Here is a 24,157-nt window from a genome sequence, read left to right on the forward strand (position 1 = left end):
ACAGCACCACACACTTTTACTAAAATTTAAACTTGTGGAGCCAAATTTTCATCTGGTGCACACTGACCATTTCATTTATGTGAATAAACCTATGTTGATTCACATCACTTCAAGATCTGACCCATTATGACTACTGCATTCCCTGAATCTACTAACTTTGCAGTCCTGTCAACTACGACAACTTTGGGCTGGTCTACACTACGGGGGAAAATCGATCTTAGATATGAAACTTCAGCTACGTGAATAACGTAGCTGAAGTCGAAGTATCTAAGATCGAATTACTCACCATCCACACGGCGCAGGATCGATGTCCGCGGCTCCCCCTGTCGATTCTGCAACTCCGTTCAGATTGGTGGAGTTACAGAATCAATATAAGTGCGTTCGGAGATCGATATATCGCGTCTAGATGAGACGCGATAGATCAGTCCCCGAGCAATCGATTGTAACCCGCCGATACAGCGGGTAGTGAAGACATACCCTTTGTCTAGTAAGAATTATTTTTTCTAAATTTACTCTAGGTATTGCTCATTGCTCAATAATCCCCCAGGTAGGACCTGTTCTTTCTCTGTCCTACAATTCAGAACTTTGTTGTGTTAATCAGAAATCTAGTCAAAAGAAGAAAATAATCAGATTCACAACAAATATTTTCACAAATGAAAGCATTGACTTACTTTCACTTTGATTCACTGCTCTTCATTTTCTTGAGTATTTGGAGGATTTGCCTTGTATTCAGGAAAAATATTCACAATTCTGAACTTTTTCATGAATTTTTAGCACAAATGATGTCTCAGAAATGCATACGTCATTATTCATTATTCTTCTTTAATAGTTGCCATCCATCTTGGGAGCTGAAACAATGCCCTGTGATTTAAGTGACACTCACACAATGTAAATAACAAATAGTCAAAGACAGCAGTTCACAAACAACCCATAAAGTCTGGCCATTATTTAGTGAACCTTCCCAAATAACTAACACTATTGTAGGGCAAAGGTGCATTCACTCTTAACTGGATAGATAATTGAAAAGAGGAAGTGGCCTTGTATTTCAGGTGAAGTTGATTCAAACTACTAAAAATTAATGCTGGTGATAATAATTAGCAGTCCATACCTCTTAGTTATTAACTAATTAATCCTCCCAGCACCATTGCTAGTAAGCAGGGCTGGCTCCAGGCATCAGCTTATCAGGCAAGTGCTTGGGGCGGCAACTCCGGAGAGAGGCAGCACTTTCAGGTATTCAGAGCAATTCGGCAGAGGGTCCCTCACTCCCATTCGGAGTGAAGGACCTCCTGCTGAATTGCCGCAGATCGTGATCATGGGTTTTTGTTTTGGTTTTTTTGGCTGCTTGTGGCGGCAGAGCCCCTGGAGCTGGCCCTGCTAGTTAGTAAGATCTTGTCTGCACACAACTTGGGTCACTTTAAGTATACCTTACACTTAAACCAAAACAACATACCCCTAGGGTGAGTGCACTACCTCTGGTATAAAAGTGCTTATACTAATACAATTTATTACTATATAGGAAGGGGAATAAGTTTCTCTAAATATAAGCACATTTACCCCAGTGTCCACATCAGGAGCTGTATCGGTATAACTAATTCAGTAGAAAACAAAAACAAACAAACAAAAAATCCACATCCCTAACCAAGATAGTGATACCAAGTACAAAATGTGGTGTATAGACCAGGGTTAAGCCATATAATGTTGCTTGACAGACAGGATAAGTAGTGCAAAGAGGCTGGAAGACTTGCCCAAGTGAGTCAGTGTCAGAGCAGTGAGTAGAATTCAGTGATTCTTGGCTTGTGTTCCCACACTCAGACCACTAGACCAAGTCTCTTCCTAGACCGTACCTAGCCAGCCAGGGTCTGAGTTTGAACATTTTGTGTATACCTACTTTTTAATCAAATAGTTTCAAAGGTCTATTTAAAATAGCCCTCGAAATTATATAGAACATTAAATCTCCCATGTGCATGGAAAGCAATTTGTTTTGTGCTACAAAAAAGGAAAGGAAAGGTTAGTTTAATTAACTAAACTTCCAGAAATGCCAGTGGGAGGTTAAAATTTGCTCTAATTATACAGCAGCACAGAGAGGACTGGAGTCAGACAGTGAAAACTGTTGTGACATTCTGATATTATTGAGCTAGAAATTACATTGTAAATGGACTAAAACCAAAATAGTCTGTGATTTCCTCCTTTTGGTGATAATCAAGTACACTAAACAGACAAAGACCTGAACATGTGCTATAATGAAATTTTGACAGCATGGATCTACTTCACTCTTGGGAAACCCCCTTTATTAGGTTGAGAGAAAGAAATGAACCCATAGTGAGCATGCCTCAAACATCAATCTTCCAGAGAAAAGCTACAGATGTGACCCATTAGGTTAAGAGACTCCGGGTGTCATTAGGCCAGAGTCAATGTTGCCAAACTGGGGTACAAGGCTTGGAGATGAGACTAATGCTTTTCCCTTTGTCCCTTATCCCCTTTGGTGCCAGAGATACTTTACTCTAGGGACTATCTTGATGGAAGGAGCATTGTGAATGATTCATTGTCCTGACATGAAGGAAAACAGAGTATGTTCTGCTAGCCTTCCTAGGATGGGAAAGACAACTGCACTAAGAAGAGACTTCACTTACTATATAAATTGCTGCTTTAGGGGCTGAAAGGGCTGGTAACCTGTACACGAGGAGTGTGGTAGTAACCCTCATACAAAGATCTCTGCTTCGGCGCTGTCCTAAAATAACATCCCTTCCTCGCAGCAGGTTAGCTCTGCAGTATAAATGGCCAAAAGGCCCCAGCTCTGCCATTAAGGCAGATGATTGATTATTGAGCAGTAGCTAACATTTGCCTTCTGAAATGCTGATAAGACAGTGAATCAAAAATAGAGAAGTTTGAACTGTCTCAGTACCTTGGATTTTGGTTTGGGGCTATCTTTTATTGATGGATTTGATAGCCATGTCTCAAGCTGCCAAAAAATAATTCAGGATTTATAAATTCTTAGAGTTTAAGGCCAGAAGGGACCATTGGATCATCTAGTCTTATTTGTGTATCACAGGACATTACATTTCACCTAGTTGCCTCTATATTGAGCCCAAAACTTTTGTTTGGCTAAAGCATATGTTCCAGAAAGGCATCCAGTCTGGAACTGAAAACAAGAGATTGAGAATTCACTGCTTCCCCTGGTAGTTTGTTCAGATGGTGAACCATCCTCACTGTTAAAAATGTGTGCCTTATTTCTAATTTGAATTTGTTTGGCTACTGCTTCCAGCCATTGATTCTTGTTCTGCCTTTCCCTGCAAGATTAATGAGCCATTCAGCCTAGTTATGAAATTTCCTGTATACTAGTAATAAATCAAACCTGTCTAATAATACAAGGTGTAGGCCAAATCTTCTATATTTCCATCTCAGCATGATTGGATACTCTCCTTCTCCCCTGGACGTTTGGAGAGGCTAACAAATCAGGTCTTTGGCATATTACGGGGAGAAGCAGAGTGAATTCCAAAGCTAAAGATTCAGAAAATGCATGTATCACCTTTTCTTAAACATAGAGGGATCAAGCCCAGGTTCCTTTACTGATTACATCTGTAACAATATCAGACAAATAAAGAGGCAGTCACCCATGTGACAAACCATTTATCTATATATTTCTCTATATGATTCCGATCACTGTAACATCACTCAAAAACATTCATGAATTTATCTTTACAAACGTAGGGAATTATTATGCATTTAGTAATCAAAGCAAGAAGAAATTTAGGTGACTTGTCCCAACATCACACAAGGAGTATGCAGAAAAGCTGGGATTTAGGGCTTATAAATTAAAACTATCACTTTGATTTCTCTGTGAAAAGATATTGGCAGCCAGTGCAGCTTATGGTGTCCAAATTACTTAACAGAGGAGCATATGGAGAACACACAAAAAGAAAAATCCTGGGGTTTATTCCTAGAATACACAAAGTGCCCAAGACGTATCTGATGTGGAAAAGAAGGAGAAACTGCAGCTCACTCAAAACGTGTCCCAGGCAGTAAAGCACAAATAAGCTCATCTTAGTTGTGTCAACAGGACATGTGTGAAATTCCTGAACATTCAGCATAGAGACAGTCTTAGCTGCAGGGATTTAGGAAAATTGTATTCAGAAGATATGTTACGCTGGGTAGACGTTGCCTTAAACCTGTAGCTCCTGGATGACTCAAAGGGCTTTATGTCATCAAAATCTTGCAAAGCACTGAGCTCAACCTGATGACAAGCTCTTAGAAGGGTTGTTAGAAAACCTGCAGTTAACAAACAATAAATAGAATTGATTAATTTTCTTGTCACCAAACCTACCACAAACAGCAACTGTGCAAATAACAGTTCTGTTTTGAGGCATAATGCAGTGTCATGCCCTTGGGTAGAGGAAAAAATGGGCTGTATATTGAAAAAAATACAGTCAGGATAGTGATATCATCATCATCAGCTGTTGAGCTTCACAAATGGGGTCTGCAATTTCTGGGACAGACCCAAATTTACCACAGGACTATGGTATGTTCTTCTGTCTGAGTTACTTGATTTGTGCTCAGCCATTTGTGCCTATTCTTAGGCCAAATTAGAAGAGTAAAGTACGGCGTTCTCTCTACTGGCCTGCTTTGGGGAAAAACTCAGTATCCCAAGGTTTTTTCCTCTTTCTGGAAAAAGATAGGGAGTGCAGAAAGAAAAGACCCACCACTCGCCTTTGGAACACATGGGGTCAGAACAGAGCTGTAAATCCTCCTCCTAGCCACAAGGGAGTGTCACCTTAAATCTCTTGAACTCAGTTCTCATACATGGTCATTAGGTGATTATTGAGCAGCATTAAGATTGTGACCCTTAAAGTGATGTGTATAGGAGAGGACTCTTACTCTGTATAATTTTTACAGAGCCTACCCACCGTTCACCACTACAGTTCTTTTTCTTAAAGGATGAAGTTTGTATCACCTCTTCTGAATAGTCTGTGTGAACTCTAAAACCACAACGGTCATAGTACATTGTTTGATAAAAAATAGACAGAAAACCAGAAAAACCAAAATAATTTGTGCATGAAATTTTTATTTTTACCCTCAACAAAAGCTAGTAAATATAAGCCCTATTAATGTTGTTTCAGGAAAATAAGCAAGACTTGCATTTTTATTGCACTGATTCCTGTCTGGTCCAGTTTGACTCTTCCTCACCTTTGACCCTTCTTTGTAGGCAGTATGTCAAAAACAAAGCCTGTTTTCAGCTGTCTTGTGTGAATGAAATTTTCAGTTATACCTTTCAGATTATTTTGATCTGCACCTGCATCCTGTCACCATTTCCACAAATATAGGCTCCAAAGCAGGGTTTCTGGAACAATTTGTATAGTGGGGGTGCTGAGAGCCATTGAACCGAACTGTAAACCCTGTATATAATGGAAACTACTTCAAGCACCCCTAGTTCCAGCTCCTATGCGCCGAAGAGGAGATAACACTTTGTCTAGATGTCTTGATGTTATCTGTCTGAGTTATGTGCAGCCATGGGAAGGAGCTGGTGATTGTGGTACATGTAGATAACAGTGACATAGGGAAAGGTATTAGAGACCAAATTGGAGGCCAAATTGAGGCTGCTAGGTAAGAGATTAGAGTCCAGGACCCTCCAGGCTGGCATTCTCTGAAATGCTTCCAGTTCCGCATGCAGAGTCAGTTAGACAGGCAGAACTGCAGAGTCTCAATGCGTGGATGAGTTAATGGTGTAGGGCAGAGGTAATGCATGGGGGGCCATGTGGGTTCACATCCCCCCCCACAAATTTTCTGCTTGGTTTTTACTGAGCATGACATGGAATGAGTATGTTCAGTACCGCGGCTGAAGCCAGCTGTCCTCACTCTTCCCTCCCCAACCCCCCACTATCTGCAGGCACAGTTGTCTCTAATAGGAAGTAGGGTTTTCGGTTTAGTAGGAACTGGGGAACTTTTGGGAAAGGAGGAGTTTATATAGGAAGGATGGGCTTCACTTAAACCCAAATGGAACCAGATTGCTGGCACGTAAAATTAAAATAGTCATAGAGAAGTTTTTAAACTAAGGGCTGGGAGAAAGTTGTGACAGGAGTACACGGTTCAGACAGAGACATCCTAGGTGAGGATCAGTTAACAAGAATTCTCTACATCATAGTAAAGAGGAGAGAATAGAAATTGATAAAGTACAAGTAGGAGCTGAAGAGAAACCGTCAAATGAAAAAGAGTCCTATTCTATTGCATCACATGAAGGCAGACAACTAAATATGGACAACATTTATAATTGCTTGTATACAAATGCAAGAACTCTAAATACTACTCAGCAGGGCTGTAAACAAGGCGGGGGCAAGCAGGGCAACTGCCCAAGGCACAAAGCCATGGAGGCAGAGAAAAAGGGCAGAATGAGGGGGCATGTGGGGTAACCCCGCCCCTGGATTTCTGCCTTCCATTTAGCACAGAGGTTTTCAAACTGTGGGAGCAGGGGCACACCCCACAGTTTAAAAACCATCACCACCTGTTAGGAGCCAGCAGATGAGAAGCTGGTGGGAATCAACCAGTCCGCTTGTGCCAGGGCACTCACTCACTGGCTGCCTGTCAGTCCTTCCTGCCCTGTTCCCCGAGCCGACCCACCTCTGCACTGCCGGGTGCTGCCCAGGCAGGGCGGGTGGCACAGCTCCAACCTGTGCCCCAACTTACCCTGTCCTGTCCCCCAAAGGAGCCTGGCGCCAACCAGTGACACCCCCTGGAGCCAGCCCCTGCCCACAGAGACTGGCTGCCATGAGATGCTCCCCAAGGCAAGCATCTCATGGCAGCCAGGCTCCATGGACAGGGGCCGGCTCCAGGGGGTGTCACCAGCTGGCATCAGGCTCCTTTGTGGGAAAGGCAAGAGTGTGTCAGAGGTGCAGCTCAAAGCTGTACCGAGCACCTGGCCGTGCAGAGGCGGCCCGGCTTGGGGAGCAGGGTAGGGAGGGCTGCCAGCTAGTCAGTCCTCTAGGTCCCACAGCACAGAAAGCCAAGGATACACCCCACAGCTTGAAAACTTCTGTGCTAAATGTAGGGCAGATCTCTGGTGGAGGGGGCATGTTGTTACTAGGGAGAGCAAATATGCTTGCTTTCCCCAGATGCTGAAATAACTAGTTACAGCTCTGATACTGATGGGTGAACTTGAGTGCCTAGTATTAAATGAGGATGTTGAGATAATAGGCATCAGAGAAACTTAGTGGAATGATAATAATTAATGGGACATGGTAATGTCAGAGTACAAAATATATAGGAATGACAGAGTAGGTAGTGAGGATGGAGGACTGGCGCCATATGTGAAAGAAAACAGTGGCAAATGTAGTAAAAATCTTAAATGAATCAAACAGTACCATAGAATCTCTATGGATAGAAATTCCATGCTTGAATAATAAGACTGAGCAATAAGACTATACTATTAACAACCTGACCAGGATGGTGATGGTGATTGTGACATGGTCAGGGATATTAGAGAGGCTGTAAAAATAGAAAACATAATAATGAGGAATTTCAACTATCTCCATATTGACTGGGTACATGTCATCTCAGGATGGGATGCAGAGATAAAATTTCTAGGCACAAATAATGACTGCTTCTTGGAGTAGCTAGTACTGGAACCAACAAGCGAAGGGGCAGTTCTTGATGTAGTCTTCGGTGGCGCACAGGATCTGGTCCAAGAAGTGAATAAAGTGGAACCACTCAGTAATAGTGATCATAATGTAAATTTAACATCCTCGGTGGAGGGAGAGGGAATACCAAAGAAGCGCACCACAGTAGCATTTAACTTCAAAAAGGGGAACTACATAAAAATGAGGAAGCTAGTTAAGTGGAAATTAAAAGGAACAGTCATAAGTGAAACATCTGCAAACTGCATGGAAACTTTTTAAAAACATCATAATAGAGGCTCAAATTAAATGTATTCCCCAAATTTAAAAAACAAAAAAAAGTAATAGGCTCAAGAAAATTCCACCATGGCTAAACAACAGAGTAAAAGAGGTGGTTAGAGGCAAAAAGGCATCTTATAAAAATTGGAAATCAAATCCTACTGAAGAAAATAGAAAGGAGCATAAACTCTGGCATGTCAAGTGTAAAAAATATACGTAGCTGGCCCAAAAAGAATTTGAAGAGCAACTACCAAAAGAGACAAAAACTAGCAGCCACTTTTTTTAAGTACATCAGAAGCAGGAACCTTACCAAGCAAGCAATGGGGCCACTAGACAATCAAAGTGCTAAAGGAGTACTCAGGGAAGACAAGGGCATTACAGAGAAGCCAAATGAATTCTTTGTATCAGTTTTCACTGCAGAGAATGTGAGGGAGATTCTCACACCAGAGCCATTTTTTTTTAGATGAGAAATCTGATGAACTGTCCCAGATTGAGGTGTTGATCGAGGAAATTTTTCAACAAATTGATAAAATTTAACTAATAGTTCACAAGCATCAGGTGGTATAAGCCCAAGGTTTCTGAAGAAACTCAAATATGAAATTGCAGAACTACTAACTGTAGTTCTGCTTAAAATAGGCCTCTGTACCAAATGACTGGAGGAAGATAGCCAATGTAACACCATTTTTTTAAAAAAGGCTCCAGAGGTGATCCTAGCAATTACAGGCTGGTAAATTTAACTTCAGTACTGGGCAGATTGGTTGAAACTACCAAAAAGAACAGAATTGTCAAACACATAGATGAACAAACTATGTTGGGGGAAATCAATCCCTTTGCAAAATCAACACAGCTTTTGCAAAGGGAAATCATGTCTCACAGATCTACTAGAATTCTTTGAGGGGGTCAACAATCATGTGGACAAGAGTGATCCAGTGTATATAGTGTAGTTGGACTGTCAGAAAGCCTTTGACAAGGTCCCTCACCAAAGGTTCTTAAGAAATGTAGGTAGTTATGGTTTAAGAGGGAAGATCCTCTCATGGGTCAGTAACTGGTTAAAAGACAGGAAACAAAGGGTAGGAATAAATAGCCAATTTTAACAAGAAAGGGGTTAACAGCAGGGTTCCATGGGAATCTGTGGGGACCAGGGTTATGCAACATATTCATAAAGTATCTGGAAAAATGGTAAACAATGAGGTGGCACTGTTTGCAGACAATGTACACAATAAATCAAGGTAGTTAAGTCCAAAACAGACTTCAAAGAGTTACAAATGGATCTCACAAAACTGAGTGACTGGCCAAAAAAATGACAGCTGAAATTCAACATTTATAAATGCAAGGTAATGCACATGGGAAAACATAATCCCAACTATACATAAAAATGATGGGATCTAAATTTGCTGTTACCACTCAAGAAAGAGGTTTTGGAGTCATCATGGATAGTTCTCTGAAAACAGCTGCCCAATGCTCAGCAGCAGTCAAAAAAGCTAACATAATATTAGGAATCATTAGGAAACGGACAGCTAAAACAGAAAATACCATAATTCCACTATATAAATCCATGGCACACCAATACCTTGAATAATTTATGCAGTTCTGGATGCCCCATCTCAAAAAAGATATATTAGAATTGGAAAATGTACAGAAAAGAAAAACAAAAATGAGTAGAGGTATGGAACAGCTTCCATCTGACCAGAGATTAAAAAAACTAGTACTGCTCATCTTGGAAAAGAGACAACTAAGGGAAGATAAGATAGAGGTCTATAAAATCATGAATGGTGCAAAGAAAATGAATAAGGAAGTGTTATTTTCTCCTCCATATAACATAAGAACCAGGGATCACCCCATGAAATTAACAGGCATCAGGTTTAAAACAAACACAAGGAAATACTTCTTCACGTAATGCACAGTCAACCTGTGGAACTTGTTGCCAGAGGATGTTATGAAGGCTGAAAGTATAACTGGGTTAAAAAAGAATTAGATAAGTTCCTGGAGGATAGGACCATCAGTGGCTATTAGCCAAGATGGTCAGAGATGCAACACCATGCTCTTGGTGTCCCTAAACCTCTGACAGCCCGATGCTGGGACTGGATGACAGGGGATAGATCACTGGATAATTGAACTTTTCTGTTCATTCCCTTTGAAGCATCTGGCATTGGCCACTGTGAGAAGATGGGATAATGGGCTAGGTGGCACCATTAGTCTGACCCAGTATGACTGTTCTTATGTTCTTAATAATCTCTTGTGAAATGGTCTGTATGTATCCCAAATGAATTCAGAATAGTACTCATTGCTTTGAATGAACAGTTTAGGTTCCTGTTTTTCCTGTACTGTTTTATATTTTATAATTCGCTTTAAGGTGTGTGCATTGAGTAGCTTTCTCCCAGCCCCACCTTCACTGCTGAATTCCAAATAACCATGTTCAAGGTACCTGATCTTAGTTCTAGAATAGCAACTGCTCTGCTGCATGTTAAATGTTTTGACAGGATGCACTTACCTGAATCCAGTTCCCTGATTGCCTTCCTTCTGAGTTTAAAGTGTCAAAGCTCACATATTTATATGATTCCCTTGCATTACTACTTGTGTATCAAATATGAATTAACAGTCAATTGACATGATGGAAGATAATAAATAGAAAAAAGGGGTAAGAGGATGAGAAATTGAGCAAAGTAGTAAAGTGGAAGATGAGAGTGAGAGGATGGCTACCAAAATTCTAAAGCTAGTTCAGACTTAATTAACATAATCATCAGAGAGAGTGAACTCCTGACCCCACTTAAGTAAATGGCAAACCTTCCATGGACTTTAGTAGAAGCAGGATTTCACCCAGAGAGAGTAAACTGAAGTGAGTGAACAAGTAGTTATTATATATTTTGGTGATGGAGTTGCAAGTTAGTTTGATTATCATATGATTGTTGGTTTGGTTTCTTTTACTGTATTATTGAAGGCATAGTGGAGGGCAGAAGCAGAAGTTTAGTGAAGATCTGGATTTGAGGTGAGCAGGCAAAAATATGATAGGGAGTTGTCGGAGAAAAACTTATTTCTTACTTTCTCTACTTCCACAGAGGAAAATTAATGGAGCGGGAGGAAGCAGTAGATGAAGATGGAGCTAGGGAGTTCCTGGCAGTGCCAATTTTTGCCTGTCATGTAATATTCAAGATCTTGGGCACAGAAAGCCTAAAGGGGTGGTCTGAGGATTGAATCAAAGATGGGAAGAGACACACCAGAGGTTAGGAATGAGGGAGCAGGTGATGATAATGAAGTCTACTTAGCATGAGAGAGAGCAGAGTTGAGAAACAAGAACATGAACTGTGCTGGAGAAAATCTGCGTGAGAATGAGAGAGAGCAGCAAAATCAATGGAATTATTTGTGCTTAAAGTTAGGTATATGTTTGAGTGATCTGCTGAATTGGGGTTTAAAGTGCATTGCTGTTAGATGTTATTTCCACATAATGTTCCCTCTTCTGTGCCCAAGATCTTGTATTTGGACTTTCAGAAAGCCTTTGACTAGGTCCCTTACCACAAGCTCTTGAGTAAGCAGTCATGGAATAAACAGGAAATTCCTTTCATGGATTGGTAACTGCTTAAAAGATAGCAAAGAAGAGTTGGAATAAATGGTCAGTTTTCACAGAGGAGAAAGGTAAGTAGGTGTGTATTGGGACCAGTGCTGTTCAACACATTACTAAAAGATCTGGAAAAAAGGGTGAACAGTGAAGTGGCAAAATTTCCACATAATACAAAAATACTTAAGATAGTTAAGTCCAAAACTGACTATGCAGAATTATAAAGTGATCTCACAAAACTGGGTAACTGACCAACAAAATGGTGATGAAATTCAATGCTGATAAATGCAAAGTCATGCACAGTGGAAAACAACCCCTATAAATACAAAATGGTGGGTTCTAAATTAGCTGTTACCATTCAGGAAAGATCTTGGAGACATTGTGGATAGTTCTCTGAAAACATCTGCTTAATGTGCAGCAGCGGTCAAAAAAGCTAACCCAATGTTAGGAACCATTTGGAAAGGGATAGAAAATAAAGTAGAAAATATCATAATGCCACTATATAATGTGAATAAGGAAGTGTTATTTACTCCTTCACATAACACAAGAACCAGTAGTCACCCGATGAAATTATTCGGCAGCAGGCTTAAAACAAATTTAAGGAAGTATTTCTCCACACAACACACAGTCAATCTTTGGCACTTGTTGCCAGGAAATGTTGTAAAAGCCAAAAATATAACTAGTTTCAGAAAAAAATTAGATAAGTTCCTGGAGGATCGGTCCATCAGTGGTTATTAGCCAAGATGGTCATGGAAACAGCCCCATGCTTTGAGTGTCCATAAACCTCTGACAGCTAGAGGCTAGGGTTGGATGACAGAGGATGGATCATTTGATAACTGCTCTGTTCTGTTCACTCCCTCTGAAGCATCTGGCCCCAGCCGCTGTCAGAAGACTGGATAGTGGGCTAGTTGGACCGTTGCTCTGACCCAGTATGGCTATTCTTGTGTTCCTGATAAGTCTCCCCCAGCATAATTTTGCTATTCCCTGGTTCTCACATCCACTGTGATTTTTCCTCTTTATAATACACATCTTATCACACACACCACATTTAATTCCCAGAACAGCCCTATCGTGAGGGCGCATTATACTTCTATAAGTTATGTGCATTTTATTTACACAAATTGTTCTCTTAACTTGGATGCAGTGTCTCAAAAATAATCATTCCTTAGAGTATCGTGCAGAACGCAATGCCAACATATTGTAGAGAATTGCATCAAACTCAATGGCAGACCAAATGTTTTTTCTATGGGAAATGTTTTTATAAAACTTTGTATATTAAAATGTTACTTCTGTGGATATAAAATCTTCTGCCACTAACATTTTCAGTTATTTGACTTGCTTATGTTTACAGCATTTTAAAAACAAAATATAACACAGTTCATATTGATCATAACTATGAAGTTTGCAGAATATTTTTTAAATCTCTTCTTTTCACCATTTACTATAAAGCTTGTATTCTTCAGCACTGGGAAATTTCCACTTTTTTTTTCTAGACAAAACTCTGGGTCCAATCCTATCCATACTTCGGATGTATGAACATTGTGACTGGCTCCTGTGGGCCAAACCAAACCCTTGTCTCCAAAACCCACCCGTGGGCTCTAGTTCTGAACTTTGCAGCACAGACCCATCTCAAATTTTTTCTCCAGGAAAACAGAAAATGGCATGTCACCTTGTCAATTTCTCCTTCCCATACCCCAAATGTACAGGATTGTATTCTGCACCATTTTCCTACCATTTCCACAGAGCTGCATTTTGCCACTGTAGTTTTCACAAACTTTGAGCAGTGATATCTTGTTATATGAAAAACAGTGTTGGGGAGGAATCTGTGCAGGAGAGAAACAAAACATGCAGGATAATTTTTCTGGAGCAGGGACTAGTAGGAAAAACTTTGTCAGGATCACTCTTGTGGAGCTGTGCTAACAGGAACAGCCACATGAGGTCAGGAGACAGTACAGAGGTACAGGGCTTCCATGTGGATTGCCTTGGACCTCCACTGAAATCACAGGTTTGGACTCCTGCTTATTTCTCTGGAGAGCAAACCTTTCCTCCTGAGATAAGAACTTAAAAGTAGTGCTGTTGGGGGGAATCTTAGTTTTTCTCTTCTCCTGGGCCTCCCTGCAGAAGTGGTTGATCTATCTGCAGTAACTATTTCTATTGGTTTTGCCAGCAATGAGAATATCTATGCTTGGTTCTGTGTGCTATAGCTGCTGAGGTACTGTTCCCCTCCAGGCACTGCTTCCGGGGATGGTGGAGGAAGATAGGAAAGCACAGTTCTTTGGTTCACTGCATTTTGGTTCCTCTTCTGAGGATAAGAACACAGGTTAGGTCCTCAAGTTTTCACTGTCACCAAAAGCCCCATTTAGAATGCTTTGACAGAGTCCAAACAGCACAGTTCCCTTAAAGTAATCCAGCCTCACGCTTCCATCCAGGTATCTAAGTCAAATATGATGAAGATTCCTGAAAATCTTATTTCATCATAGAAAAGAAAAGGTTCTACCAATCCCAAAGGATCAGACACAATACCTCCCAAGTTATTGAATATTCCAAATCTTACCCAAATACACCTTACAGCCAATTCTTATTAACTGTGAAAGTCACTGGTAGCCCCCTTAACAGCTTACAAGCAGCCAGTAGGGAGAAGCAGAAGCCTCACGGACACAGTATCCTGAACTTTTGAACTGTCTCCCCTTATCAGTTTTGAGGCAGTTGAAGCTGGTTCTTAGCTGGTTTTTGCTGAGCAGATTGCAGAAGTGCAGGGTTTGTTAACCCCCAATCAAATGCTAGAACGACCGAAGCCTGTGTGGGAGTGTGTATAAAAGATTCTTGATTTTTGTATTGAGTAGAGTTTTTTGTACCAAGGTACAAGGCTCTCCTTTTTTCTGCAGAATAAAGCATTTTTCCTTATCTCTGTTAGGCTGTTATTGGCTCTCAGCTAGGCAGACCCGATATTTCGGTAACATTAACTAAACTAAAATTTATTAAAAAACAAACGAGAGAATGGTTAAAAGCTCAATATATATACAGATATGAGTTCAATTCACTGAGGTTCAGTTTCATAGCAGAGATGGTGAGTTCTGTAGTTGCAGAGTTCTTTCAGAAATAGTTCATAGAATATAGTCCAAAGTCATTGCAGAGTGTTCCAGTTTAGGACTGAGATCTCAGTCCTTTTGCCGAAGCTTCCCTTGTATGAAGCCTCAAGCAGATCTGAGATGACAGAATCAGGACCCAAGGATCTTTTACACAATTTCATGTCCTCATTGACAAGTTGAGAGTTCCTCCAGGAACAAAAGGTAATTAGGATAACTTTGAAGGAGGTCCATCATTGGTACTTAGCTATAGAATTAACCTAAGGCAATTTGCTTGTTCCTCCACTGTTCACAGTACATTTTAAAGAGAGATGAATACTGAGATAACCCATGTTTAAAATTCATTTAAATGCTAGGATGTTTTTTTGATCTCTGAACTATCAGAATACAGCATAGACAGAGACTGTTGATTGACCCTGCTCATACATATGTAAATATACAAACATTATCCCTCCACAGTCTTTTGAGGATTATTTATTCTGCAGGATGTTTAACTCTTTCTGGCTAGGCATCGTGAGCTGCTAGTTCCTGCACTTTCAAGAACCAACCATCTTAAATGCTAGCACTTTCTTCCCTGCTTGAAAATCATCCCTGGGTTGAGTTAAATCCACTCTGCACTGAAAATACGGATGCATGCTCTGCAGTGACAAACAAATCAACAAACTGTGAACAGCTTTCTACAGTTTTTTATTTTTGCCTGTTGTCACACTGTCTGGAATGGTTCGTGACAGTGAGTGCCTACCTCAGGGTATACTGTCAGAACAGGGCAAATTGGTGGTGCATTCTATAATTGGATTTTACCAACCCAGCATCAAATGTGAACTCCTAGATTACTAAATCAGTCCTACCATGAAGTCACAGCCAGTCCTTTTGGGCTCTCCAGTCTATCTTGGCACCTAGGCAAGCTAGATTTAGTAATAAATGGTCACTTACACCAAAAATCACACAATACTCAGGTTGCTCCCAGTCCCTAAAGACCAGTCACTTGCCCCAGATCAGTTTGATCCTTAGATCTCAAACCACAGACAACACAGGTAGTAAATCCTATAGTAAACTAACTAAGAATTATTGACTAGGAAAAAGAAATGAGAGAGTTATTTACAGATTAAAACAGGCAGCATATATGGACTAATGAGTTCAGTCTAAGGCAGTGGTGAGCAACCTGCAGCCGACAATCAGATTACCCTGATGGGCTGCATGCGGCCCATGGGCTGCAGGTTGCCCACTACTGGTCTAGGGTTGCAAAAGTGGAGCAAGATGTTGTAATCTGCCAGCATTGAATGCCTTTTCAGAGCTTACCCCAGGTCAGACCTGGGGATCTCTGCTTTTCTGGTTCTTTGTTCCAGCCCTTGTAAGAGTCCAAACAGCAAAGAGATGAAAAATCTTCCTGTTAGCTATTTTTATTTCCTTTTTCTGGCATTCAAATCAATGGGATGAGGCCTGCTGCATATACTTCTCCATGGGTGGATGGGGCAATTAACAAAGCTTTTGTCCTATGATGTCCCACTTAATTTTGATAGGACTCCTGGTTGGGTGGAGAGAGCCACTCTTCCTGTCTGAGTTCACAGATCATAAAAGTGGAGCAGAGTGTTGGATTTCCCTCTAGGAAGGCCCTCAGACCCTTTAATATCTGGGACTTTTAATGTATGTCTACATTTGGGAGGGGGAGAGGGAGAAGGGTTGGCTAACAGGACACAAAGAGTTATTAGCAGTACCTTCTGATACTAGTATTTTAAATGCCAAGGGCTAAGACTGTGGTTTGTTTTTCTTCCATCAGTTTGGAAATCTTTCATGTAAACAGCAGTCAGCATTAATTAGAGCTCTGCCTGTTATTTTTTCCTGTAAGATACAGCACGCAAACTTAGATGTAAACCAAAATACCTGCCATGCCTAAAATTTGGGTAACTTTTCCAATGCCCTCAGTGTCAAGTTTTCTGTTTTGGCTGCTGGGTCAGTAGCTGGCAGGGAATAATTGGATTCAGATGAAAATTTTGGTAATTGCTGCTTTTAAGATAAATCATGGTTTCTCTTTGTAGTATTTCTCTGTGCCTGGTTCTGAGATTATCTGACTAGCAGGGGAACTGATTAATAAGGCAAAGCAGCCAAGTATTCCTCTAGGCTTGTTTGTTATGCTGTACATGTGTGCATATTGTAAATGCAAATAAACCCATCTTTATTTTATTCATAGTTCTAATGGAAAGTCTGTGTCATGGTCTGAACCAGGTGGAAGACATGTTCCCAAGGGACAACACATGTGGCACAGACTCTCAATGCATGTAATGAGCAAGGAGACGGGATGCAATCAGACAGCAGTAATCAAGCCCCTCACCAAAAGTTACCATGGCCAAGGCAAGAGCCTGACTTTTTCAGACATCAGCAGTAAGACTCTCTACAATGTGGTGGAGGAAGAAGAGAGCGAGCCAGTGTGCTTCAGCCAGCCCAGCAGCCCTTCCATGGTGGTGCACAGGCGAGTGACAGCAACACCCTCACTTCAGGCAATGGCAGAAGAGACCAACCTGTTCTTACCTGAACAGCCTCCCAAGAGTCTGGTGCTGCAGCAGAGATCTATTGTGGAGCAGCTGCAAGGCGTGGTCAACAAGTTTGCCACCGGCATTCCTGACTTCAACTCTGTGATCCCCATGCCCAGTGCAGGGAATGGAGTGAGGGTCCTCTACCAGCCTCCACTGCAGCAACAGCAGGTGCTTCCTCTCCAGATGGCCATTTTTAGTGAAGAGTCGGTCTCGCCGCCGGCCGACGAGGTGGAAAGCGAGAAGTTTAAGCTCATTCAAGGATATGTGTACGAGAGGCCGGAGACCACGGAGGAGGAGGAAGAGGAGGAGGAGGAAGAGGAGCAGGTGACTAGCAAACTGACTCTGGAAGACTCACCAGCACTGACGCCTCCATCTCCTTTCAGAGATTCGGTGGCTTCTGGCAGCTCGGTGCCCAGCTCCCCAGTGTCGGAGTCAGTGCTCTGCACCCCGCCAAATGTGACCTACGCTTCAGTCATCCTGAGGGATTATAAACAAAGCTCCTCCACCCTGTAGAATGAGGATTACATCAAGGTGTGAACAAGGAGGATTTTGGCTGCTTTCAACTAGAAATTCTAGGGGGGAGGTGGAAAGAACCAAGACGTGTGGGTGGGGAAGCATGAGAAAGCAGAATGTGACGTTATATGTGATGGGACAAAAACTGTATCCTGCACTAAAAATGATCTATTTGAGGGCTTAAATTATTTAGCTGTTAAAAAAATTAATAAAAGAGTTGTATTTTGAGAAGACAATAGGAAATTCCGACAAAGCACAAACCCAATAAACAACTTCTATAGCAAAAAAATGAGTAAACATAAAAATCACTCACACTCACACACTCTCTTGGTAATGCTTGGAAATGACTCTGGATAAATGCAACCATGGATAAGTCATTAACACATCTCATGGCTGTAATTCTTCATCTGGTGAAGAAGCAGCAGACGCAAGAGCTGGAGGGGGCAGGGTGTGGCAGGAACGAGGGAAGAGATCTCTATCTGAGAGTTTATATTTCTTCTGGTTTAGTAGGTGAAATGAAGTGCAAATGCAAGTCACTGTAGCGTGTCTGTTGAGGAAAAGCAAAGATAACATGCTGACATATGATTTTAAAAGAGTTTTGTCAGAACAATCAGTTGCTTACATTAGATTTTTTTTAACTTGTGCTGATTTTGAAAAGGGGCCAGGATAATCACAACATTTTTTGTGAAGATTCAGGCGGTCTGGTTAAAAGAGCCTTTGTTGTAGTACTTGTAATGTTTTGAGTACTAAGAAGAACTGCCCTTTTGTATAAGATTGCAAGCCATGTGGCTAAACTGTTACATTACATTTACGGTAGCAAAATATTTACCAACTAACCATTCATAATATAATATATTTGCCATGTGATTACATTGTTTATTGTGTTACTATAGGAACAGACACATCAAAAATAACTGTATACTTATAGCAACAATTACTACTTCAAACAAAAAGGCAATTCTTTATCGTGAGTCATAAAATCCATTGTAGAAACAAGAGAATGAGTGTATGGTTGTGTGTGTGTGTATAGTATGTGTGAAATGTAATGTCTAATAACTGCCACTGGAAGATTGTCTTACAAATATACATGGATATTTTTATGTTCCAATCATGTTTTATAGCATTGTTACAAATATACTATAGATCTTTGAAGGTTTGTATGCTGTGCTAACACATTTTTCATATGTAAGCTAAGATGGTTGTTACCCTTATAATAGATGCTTTATTTTGCAGATATTTTATTATGTGGAAATATGCTATTGATAATTAGTGCTTTGAGAGCTTGTTACTTTAAATGTTTGCAACAAGTGTGGTTAACCAAAATAAAAAGCCTGTTTTAGAAATCTTGCATATGCCAGTATTAAAACTATAAAGGCAAGACTGGAAAAAGTATTTAGATCATTTCTAATTATTTCAGATAGTTACAAGTAAAATCATATTGAATCAAGAACTTTCATCAGTGCTTAATATGTACACAAAGATCCAGATCTATTCAGAGTTGTTCTTTACCTCTCAGCCTCTTCTACTTACACGTCTTATTCCAAGTGTCTGGTTTTTTTGCCTATATGGTTTCCCTTTCTGCTCTTTTCATTTTTAATGGTCATTTCTATGCTTCTCTGTTTCTGTCCTTTTTCACACCCTCTTCTCTCCACAGTTCATATATTTGCCAGAGATGGGCCTAAACCAAAACCCTACCCCAGACATTCTTAAAATGTTCTGGGGTTCAAAATCCAGATCCAACTTTTGTGGCTTGAGTGCATCAATTCAATGAACTGTGGTTTGGTTGGCTGGCTTGATTTGGTTTGTTCGTCGGCTGGTTTTTGTTTTTTATGTATTAGATATTGTGTTATATAGGCCACTCATATGGAGCAAATCCTCAGCTGCTGTAAATTGTCATAGCTTGATTGACTTCAGCTGAGGATCTGTTCCATAATTTCTACACTTTATTTTCTCTTGATATTTGTGAAGTGTTCTTTTCATGCCAACATAATTACATAATTGCTTTTTGTCATAGGTCTTGTATGTTTCTGCCAGAATTATTCTGAATTCCTCATATTTATACTTGATTTTTCCCCTTTTATTTCATTTTAATCTAAAAATGCCTGTTGCCAGTAATCAATTCTTCTATTAAAGTGTTTATTTTTTTATCTAATTATATAGCAGCAGCATTAAAATAATTGGCTGGTACCCAAATCAGATCCATATTTAATCCTTGCTCTTTTCTTTTTATGGTATTTCTTTCAATATGACTTGTTGCCAATTACTATTATCATCTTGATGTGAAAAGCATGAATTGACTTTGCCCAAAGAAACCACCACATCTTTGTTGAAAAACTGAGGTCTCTGGGCAAACCTAAAGATGCCATTGGGTTTGTTGGTTGGTTTTTGTTGGCTCCGTTTTGTTTTTTGGTTGTTTTTTTTTAAACTGTAGCTAGATTAAAGAAATAAGAAAAAATGCAATGATTTCTCTTGAGAAGCATACTAGCAAAGAATTCTATATTCTCACACCTATTATTAGTATAAGATGTTTTGTGTTGCTACCGATAGCAACAGTGCTAGTACTTTGAAGACATGAGTTAGATAAGACAAAATGATTGATAGATATATAGATATGTATGCCTATGGCAAATTTTAGGTTGTCTGACCTAGCTGATTTGCACACATTAAGCACTGACTTTACTACTGTTTAATCATAATATCATGAGTAGGAGTTTTCTTGAAATTCAGTATAGTAGGTCTAAGTTTGTAATTGTTAAAACTGTAAACATACACATACATAAAGTGTATCTAAAGGGCAAGAACTCACCTTCGTGTATGTGGCTGTACAAATCATTAAGCTTCCTGTAAAAGTTATTTCTTTTGGCCTGTCAAATGCTAGATGCAAATGGCCTTTTTGTCAAAATGATCTTGATGATGCTGTATAATAAATATTTTCTATTTATTATTTTAAAAGATTCTTAATTTTTGTTTCATGGGATAAATTGAAAATTTTTGAACGTACATGTTTGGAAAAGAGAAGACTGAGAGGGGACATGATAGCAGTTTTCAGGTATCTAAAAGGGTGTCATCAGGAGGAGGGAGAAAACTTGTTCACCTTAGCCTCTAATGACAGAACAAGAAGCAATGGGCTTAAACTGCAGCAAGGGAGATTTAGGTTGGACATTAGGAAAAAGTTCCTAACTGTCAGGGTAGTTAAACACTGGAATAGATTGCCTAGGGAAGTTGTGGAATCTCCATCTCTGGAGATATTTAAGAGTAGGTTAGATAAATGTCTATTAGGGATGGTCTAGACAGTATTTGGTCCTGCCGTGAGGGCAGGGGACTGGACTCGATGACCTCTCGAGGTCCCTTCCAGTCCTAGAGCCTATGAGCTTATGTCCAGAAAAAAATCTGAGCTTTTAATTGGTGTATTACAGTTTTTGTGTCAGAGAGACTAGAATGCCTTAATGCATACAGGTATTGATTAAGCTGTGTTTAAAAAAGAAAGCTATTCTGCTTACTGGTGAAGAACAGGAGCATCGGGTCTTGGGTTGTAGGTTGTAGAGAATATTTAACTGCGAATGGGTAGGCATCTCTGCCACTCCATGGGATCAGTCCAGAAAATTGTTAATGTGAATTTTCATGGGTCTCAGGTGCTTGCATATGCCAATTCTTTCACTCCCGAAGCAACCTATTCAGAGTAAAGGCTTGTCACAGAAGTCATAAAAACGGTCTCCATTGCTTTGAGCTATGGGCACCAACTTGTATCAAACACCTTACTGCTTCCTGTCCTGCAATGCTTAATGTTAAGATCAGCAAACTTCTTAACTCTGCCAGTGACTCAAGTGGCTCTTTAGTGAGTCACTTAACACATTAGTTTGGGACTGATGAGTGAGTCACTTAAGCACATTGGGAAAATGGGAGCATGATAAGCGGAACGGTGTGAATAATGGATTTTTGGTTTCCTGGCAATTCCAACAAATTGGGGAGGAAAAATTGTTTCAGATTGAACTAGAAACAATTCTTTTCTAAATTTTCAGCAAATTGAAAAGTTTTTTAAAAATCACATCAAGTCAAACAGAATGTTGATTATTAGCATTGAGCAGTTTGAACTTTTTAAAAATGATTTTGAAATTTCTAAACAAAAAGTCATTTTTCACCAAACCATTTAAATGACTGTTTCTTTTCAAAAATGTCAAGCCAGGTAAGGTGGCCATAAGTCAGCTCTCTGCCAGGCTAAGTGCTCCGTGCTGCATCTCTGGATATATAACTCAGAATTTATTCCAAAATATTCAAGGACGATGAATAAAGCTTTGGTTCTGATGGTTTATTCCTGGACTTAGTCTTACCCCGCTACATATGTGCTAATATATTTAGGGCCTGATTTTATATATGCATTGATTTGAATCAGGTGTACAAAAGATCAGAATCAGTGTTTTCATTTTCCTGTATTTTTTTAAAGGCACAAATACATTTAGTTTACAAAAGAACATTTGTTAGAAGAAAAGTTCTTAGACACACCCTTTAAAGTGAATTGTGTGGCATATTTAGCATATTCAATTCAATATGATTTTTCAGAAGTAGTCTTTGGTTGGGAGGATTTCTGACTCCTGTGTATATTTTATTTAAAAAAACATTGTCAAGGTGAAAATCATGGGCCTGATTCTCCTTTCACCTATGCATGTTTAAATCAAGAGTAACGTTGTTGCCATCAGTGGAGCAACATCAGCATAAAACTGACATGAGTCAAGAATCAGACCCTCGCATGTTTAAAACAAAAATCCTGATCTGGTTTTGCAACTCCCTATATCTTAGGCTATTAATACAAACACATTTTAAAATATAAAACACACATTTTGCTACTTAGGTTCATTTTGTGTTTTGCATTTCGCTCAGCCTGGGTAGTAGAATGAGACTAGCCAGTTTTACTTTCCGTACCTAGTCAGTTTTAGATTCTGATTCCCATGCTGTTGTGCTTTGGATTTGTAGCACCGAGGAAGAATATTACAACCGAAGTCATTTAAAATCATGTACATGGCTCTGTTCATGTTGTTTTTATTAATGTTTTTTCATAAAAGTACTACAAAATAAACATTTACAGAAAGCAGATTGGGCACAGTCAGTATAAACAAACTGCACTAAATCTGAGCAAACAACAGTTGGAGGAAATGCTAAAGGGAAATTCTCCAGACTCTAAAGCCTGCATTGTGCATCTCTGGGGGTCCAAAGGAGACTTTAACCTGGTTTAGCTGGACAATAGAGGATTTCCTTTGTGTAAGGGAATCCTCCAATGTAGTTCCTACATCACCCCATCCTGGCCCCAAGCATAGAGAGCATGGAGAGGGAAAGGGGTATTGCTACTCATCTGCTACCAGGTGTCTCTTCAGTCTAACATAGCAAGGCATAACAAGATCCAGTGACTGGAAGTTGACATCAGGAAGATTTAAATTGGAAATAATAAGCAGAGTTAACAATGAAGAAAATTAACCACTGCAACAGGTGACCAAGAAATGCAAGTAAATTTTCCATCACTTGGGGTCTTCAAATCAAGAATATAGTTTTTCTAAAAGTTATGCTCTAGTTCAACCTCAAGTTATTAGGCTCAATGCAGAACACCCTGGATGAAATTCGATGGCCCATACCATCCAGGATGTACCCTAATTATAAATTATGTATTCATTAAATTGATTACTTAAGAGTTCCTAGTAATCACTCTAAGGTTTGACAGGTTCTTGTCCCAAGATCAGGCCCTGTATTATTAAAATTACTGTTCAATTAGGAACTTCGATGTGCACAGTTGCAACACTCACACTTTAGGAACCCTTCTGTATTTACAATAGTTTATTAATACATATAGCAAAGTCACAAACACTCTAACCCAGCAAGACAGAGAAAATACAGAATGTACATCTGCACATCCATATAGTCACATCAAACCTGCAGAACAACCTGAAATGTTAGCCATTATCTTCCTCATCACCATTACCTTCCTCCTCATCACCAATGGCCATCATTCTGGCATCTCACCTCTTTCTCCCCTCCTGCACACAGGCTGGGATACAATTTTATAATATGCAACGTTGATGCCACTATGCCTAATGCATATTCAGTAGTGGGGTTTCCTTATTTGTATTTCCTCACTCTACTAACATTGCGGTGCCCTTCTCCTATAGGTTAGTATGTTAATGATCTCAACTTATTACCATATATATCAATTCATTGCCATGGCACTCTTGTGGTCAGACATCTGTAGATGTTCTATCCCAAAATATCCGAAAGCTGGCATGTTCCTGTGTTGGCCAGTGGTGTTATGGACAAACTTCCCCCTTAAATGCTATTTTCGGTTCCCCAAAACTTAGGGGTGACTGTTAGGCCATTTATCTATGCCAAAGTTCGTAGGCCTCAAGCCTTATGCTAACTGGTGAAACCAATGTCTTACAGGATATAGGCCTGTAGGTTCCTTGTGTTACTGCTAAATAAAATAATGCTAAAGCTAGGTCTATGGGCTACAAGGACGTCAGATTAGATGATCATAATATTCACTACTGACATTGCATCTGTGCTCAAAGTGAGCCCTGTGGATCACAAACAGTCTGCATAAGAGAAAACATCCTT

At 40.0% G+C, this 24,157-nt stretch overlaps 1 protein-coding gene across 3 annotated transcripts in view; it reads left to right on the forward strand.

Annotated features, from left to right (window-relative positions):
- GRM1 (glutamate metabotropic receptor 1) overlaps window positions 1-20,420 on the forward strand; it is a 295,440-nt gene extending 275,020 nt beyond the window's left edge. For 2 of the 3 annotated variants that reach the window (XM_030556515.1, XM_030556516.1), the window contains exon 9: window positions 16,708-20,420. In XM_030556515.1, coding sequence (XP_030412375.1) covers window positions 16,708-17,563 — 856 coding nt within the window. In that variant the 3' untranslated portion in view covers window positions 17,564-20,420. The remainder of the gene's footprint in view (window positions 1-16,707) is intronic. The other variant, XM_030556517.1, reaches the window with a different exon arrangement.
- Window positions 20,421-24,157: the final 3,737 nt, after the last annotated feature.

The sequence above is a fragment of the Gopherus evgoodei genome, chromosome 3 (assembly GCF_007399415.2).
Source record: "Gopherus evgoodei ecotype Sinaloan lineage chromosome 3, rGopEvg1_v1.p, whole genome shotgun sequence".
Taxonomy (NCBI): domain Eukaryota; kingdom Metazoa; phylum Chordata; order Testudines; family Testudinidae; genus Gopherus; species Gopherus evgoodei.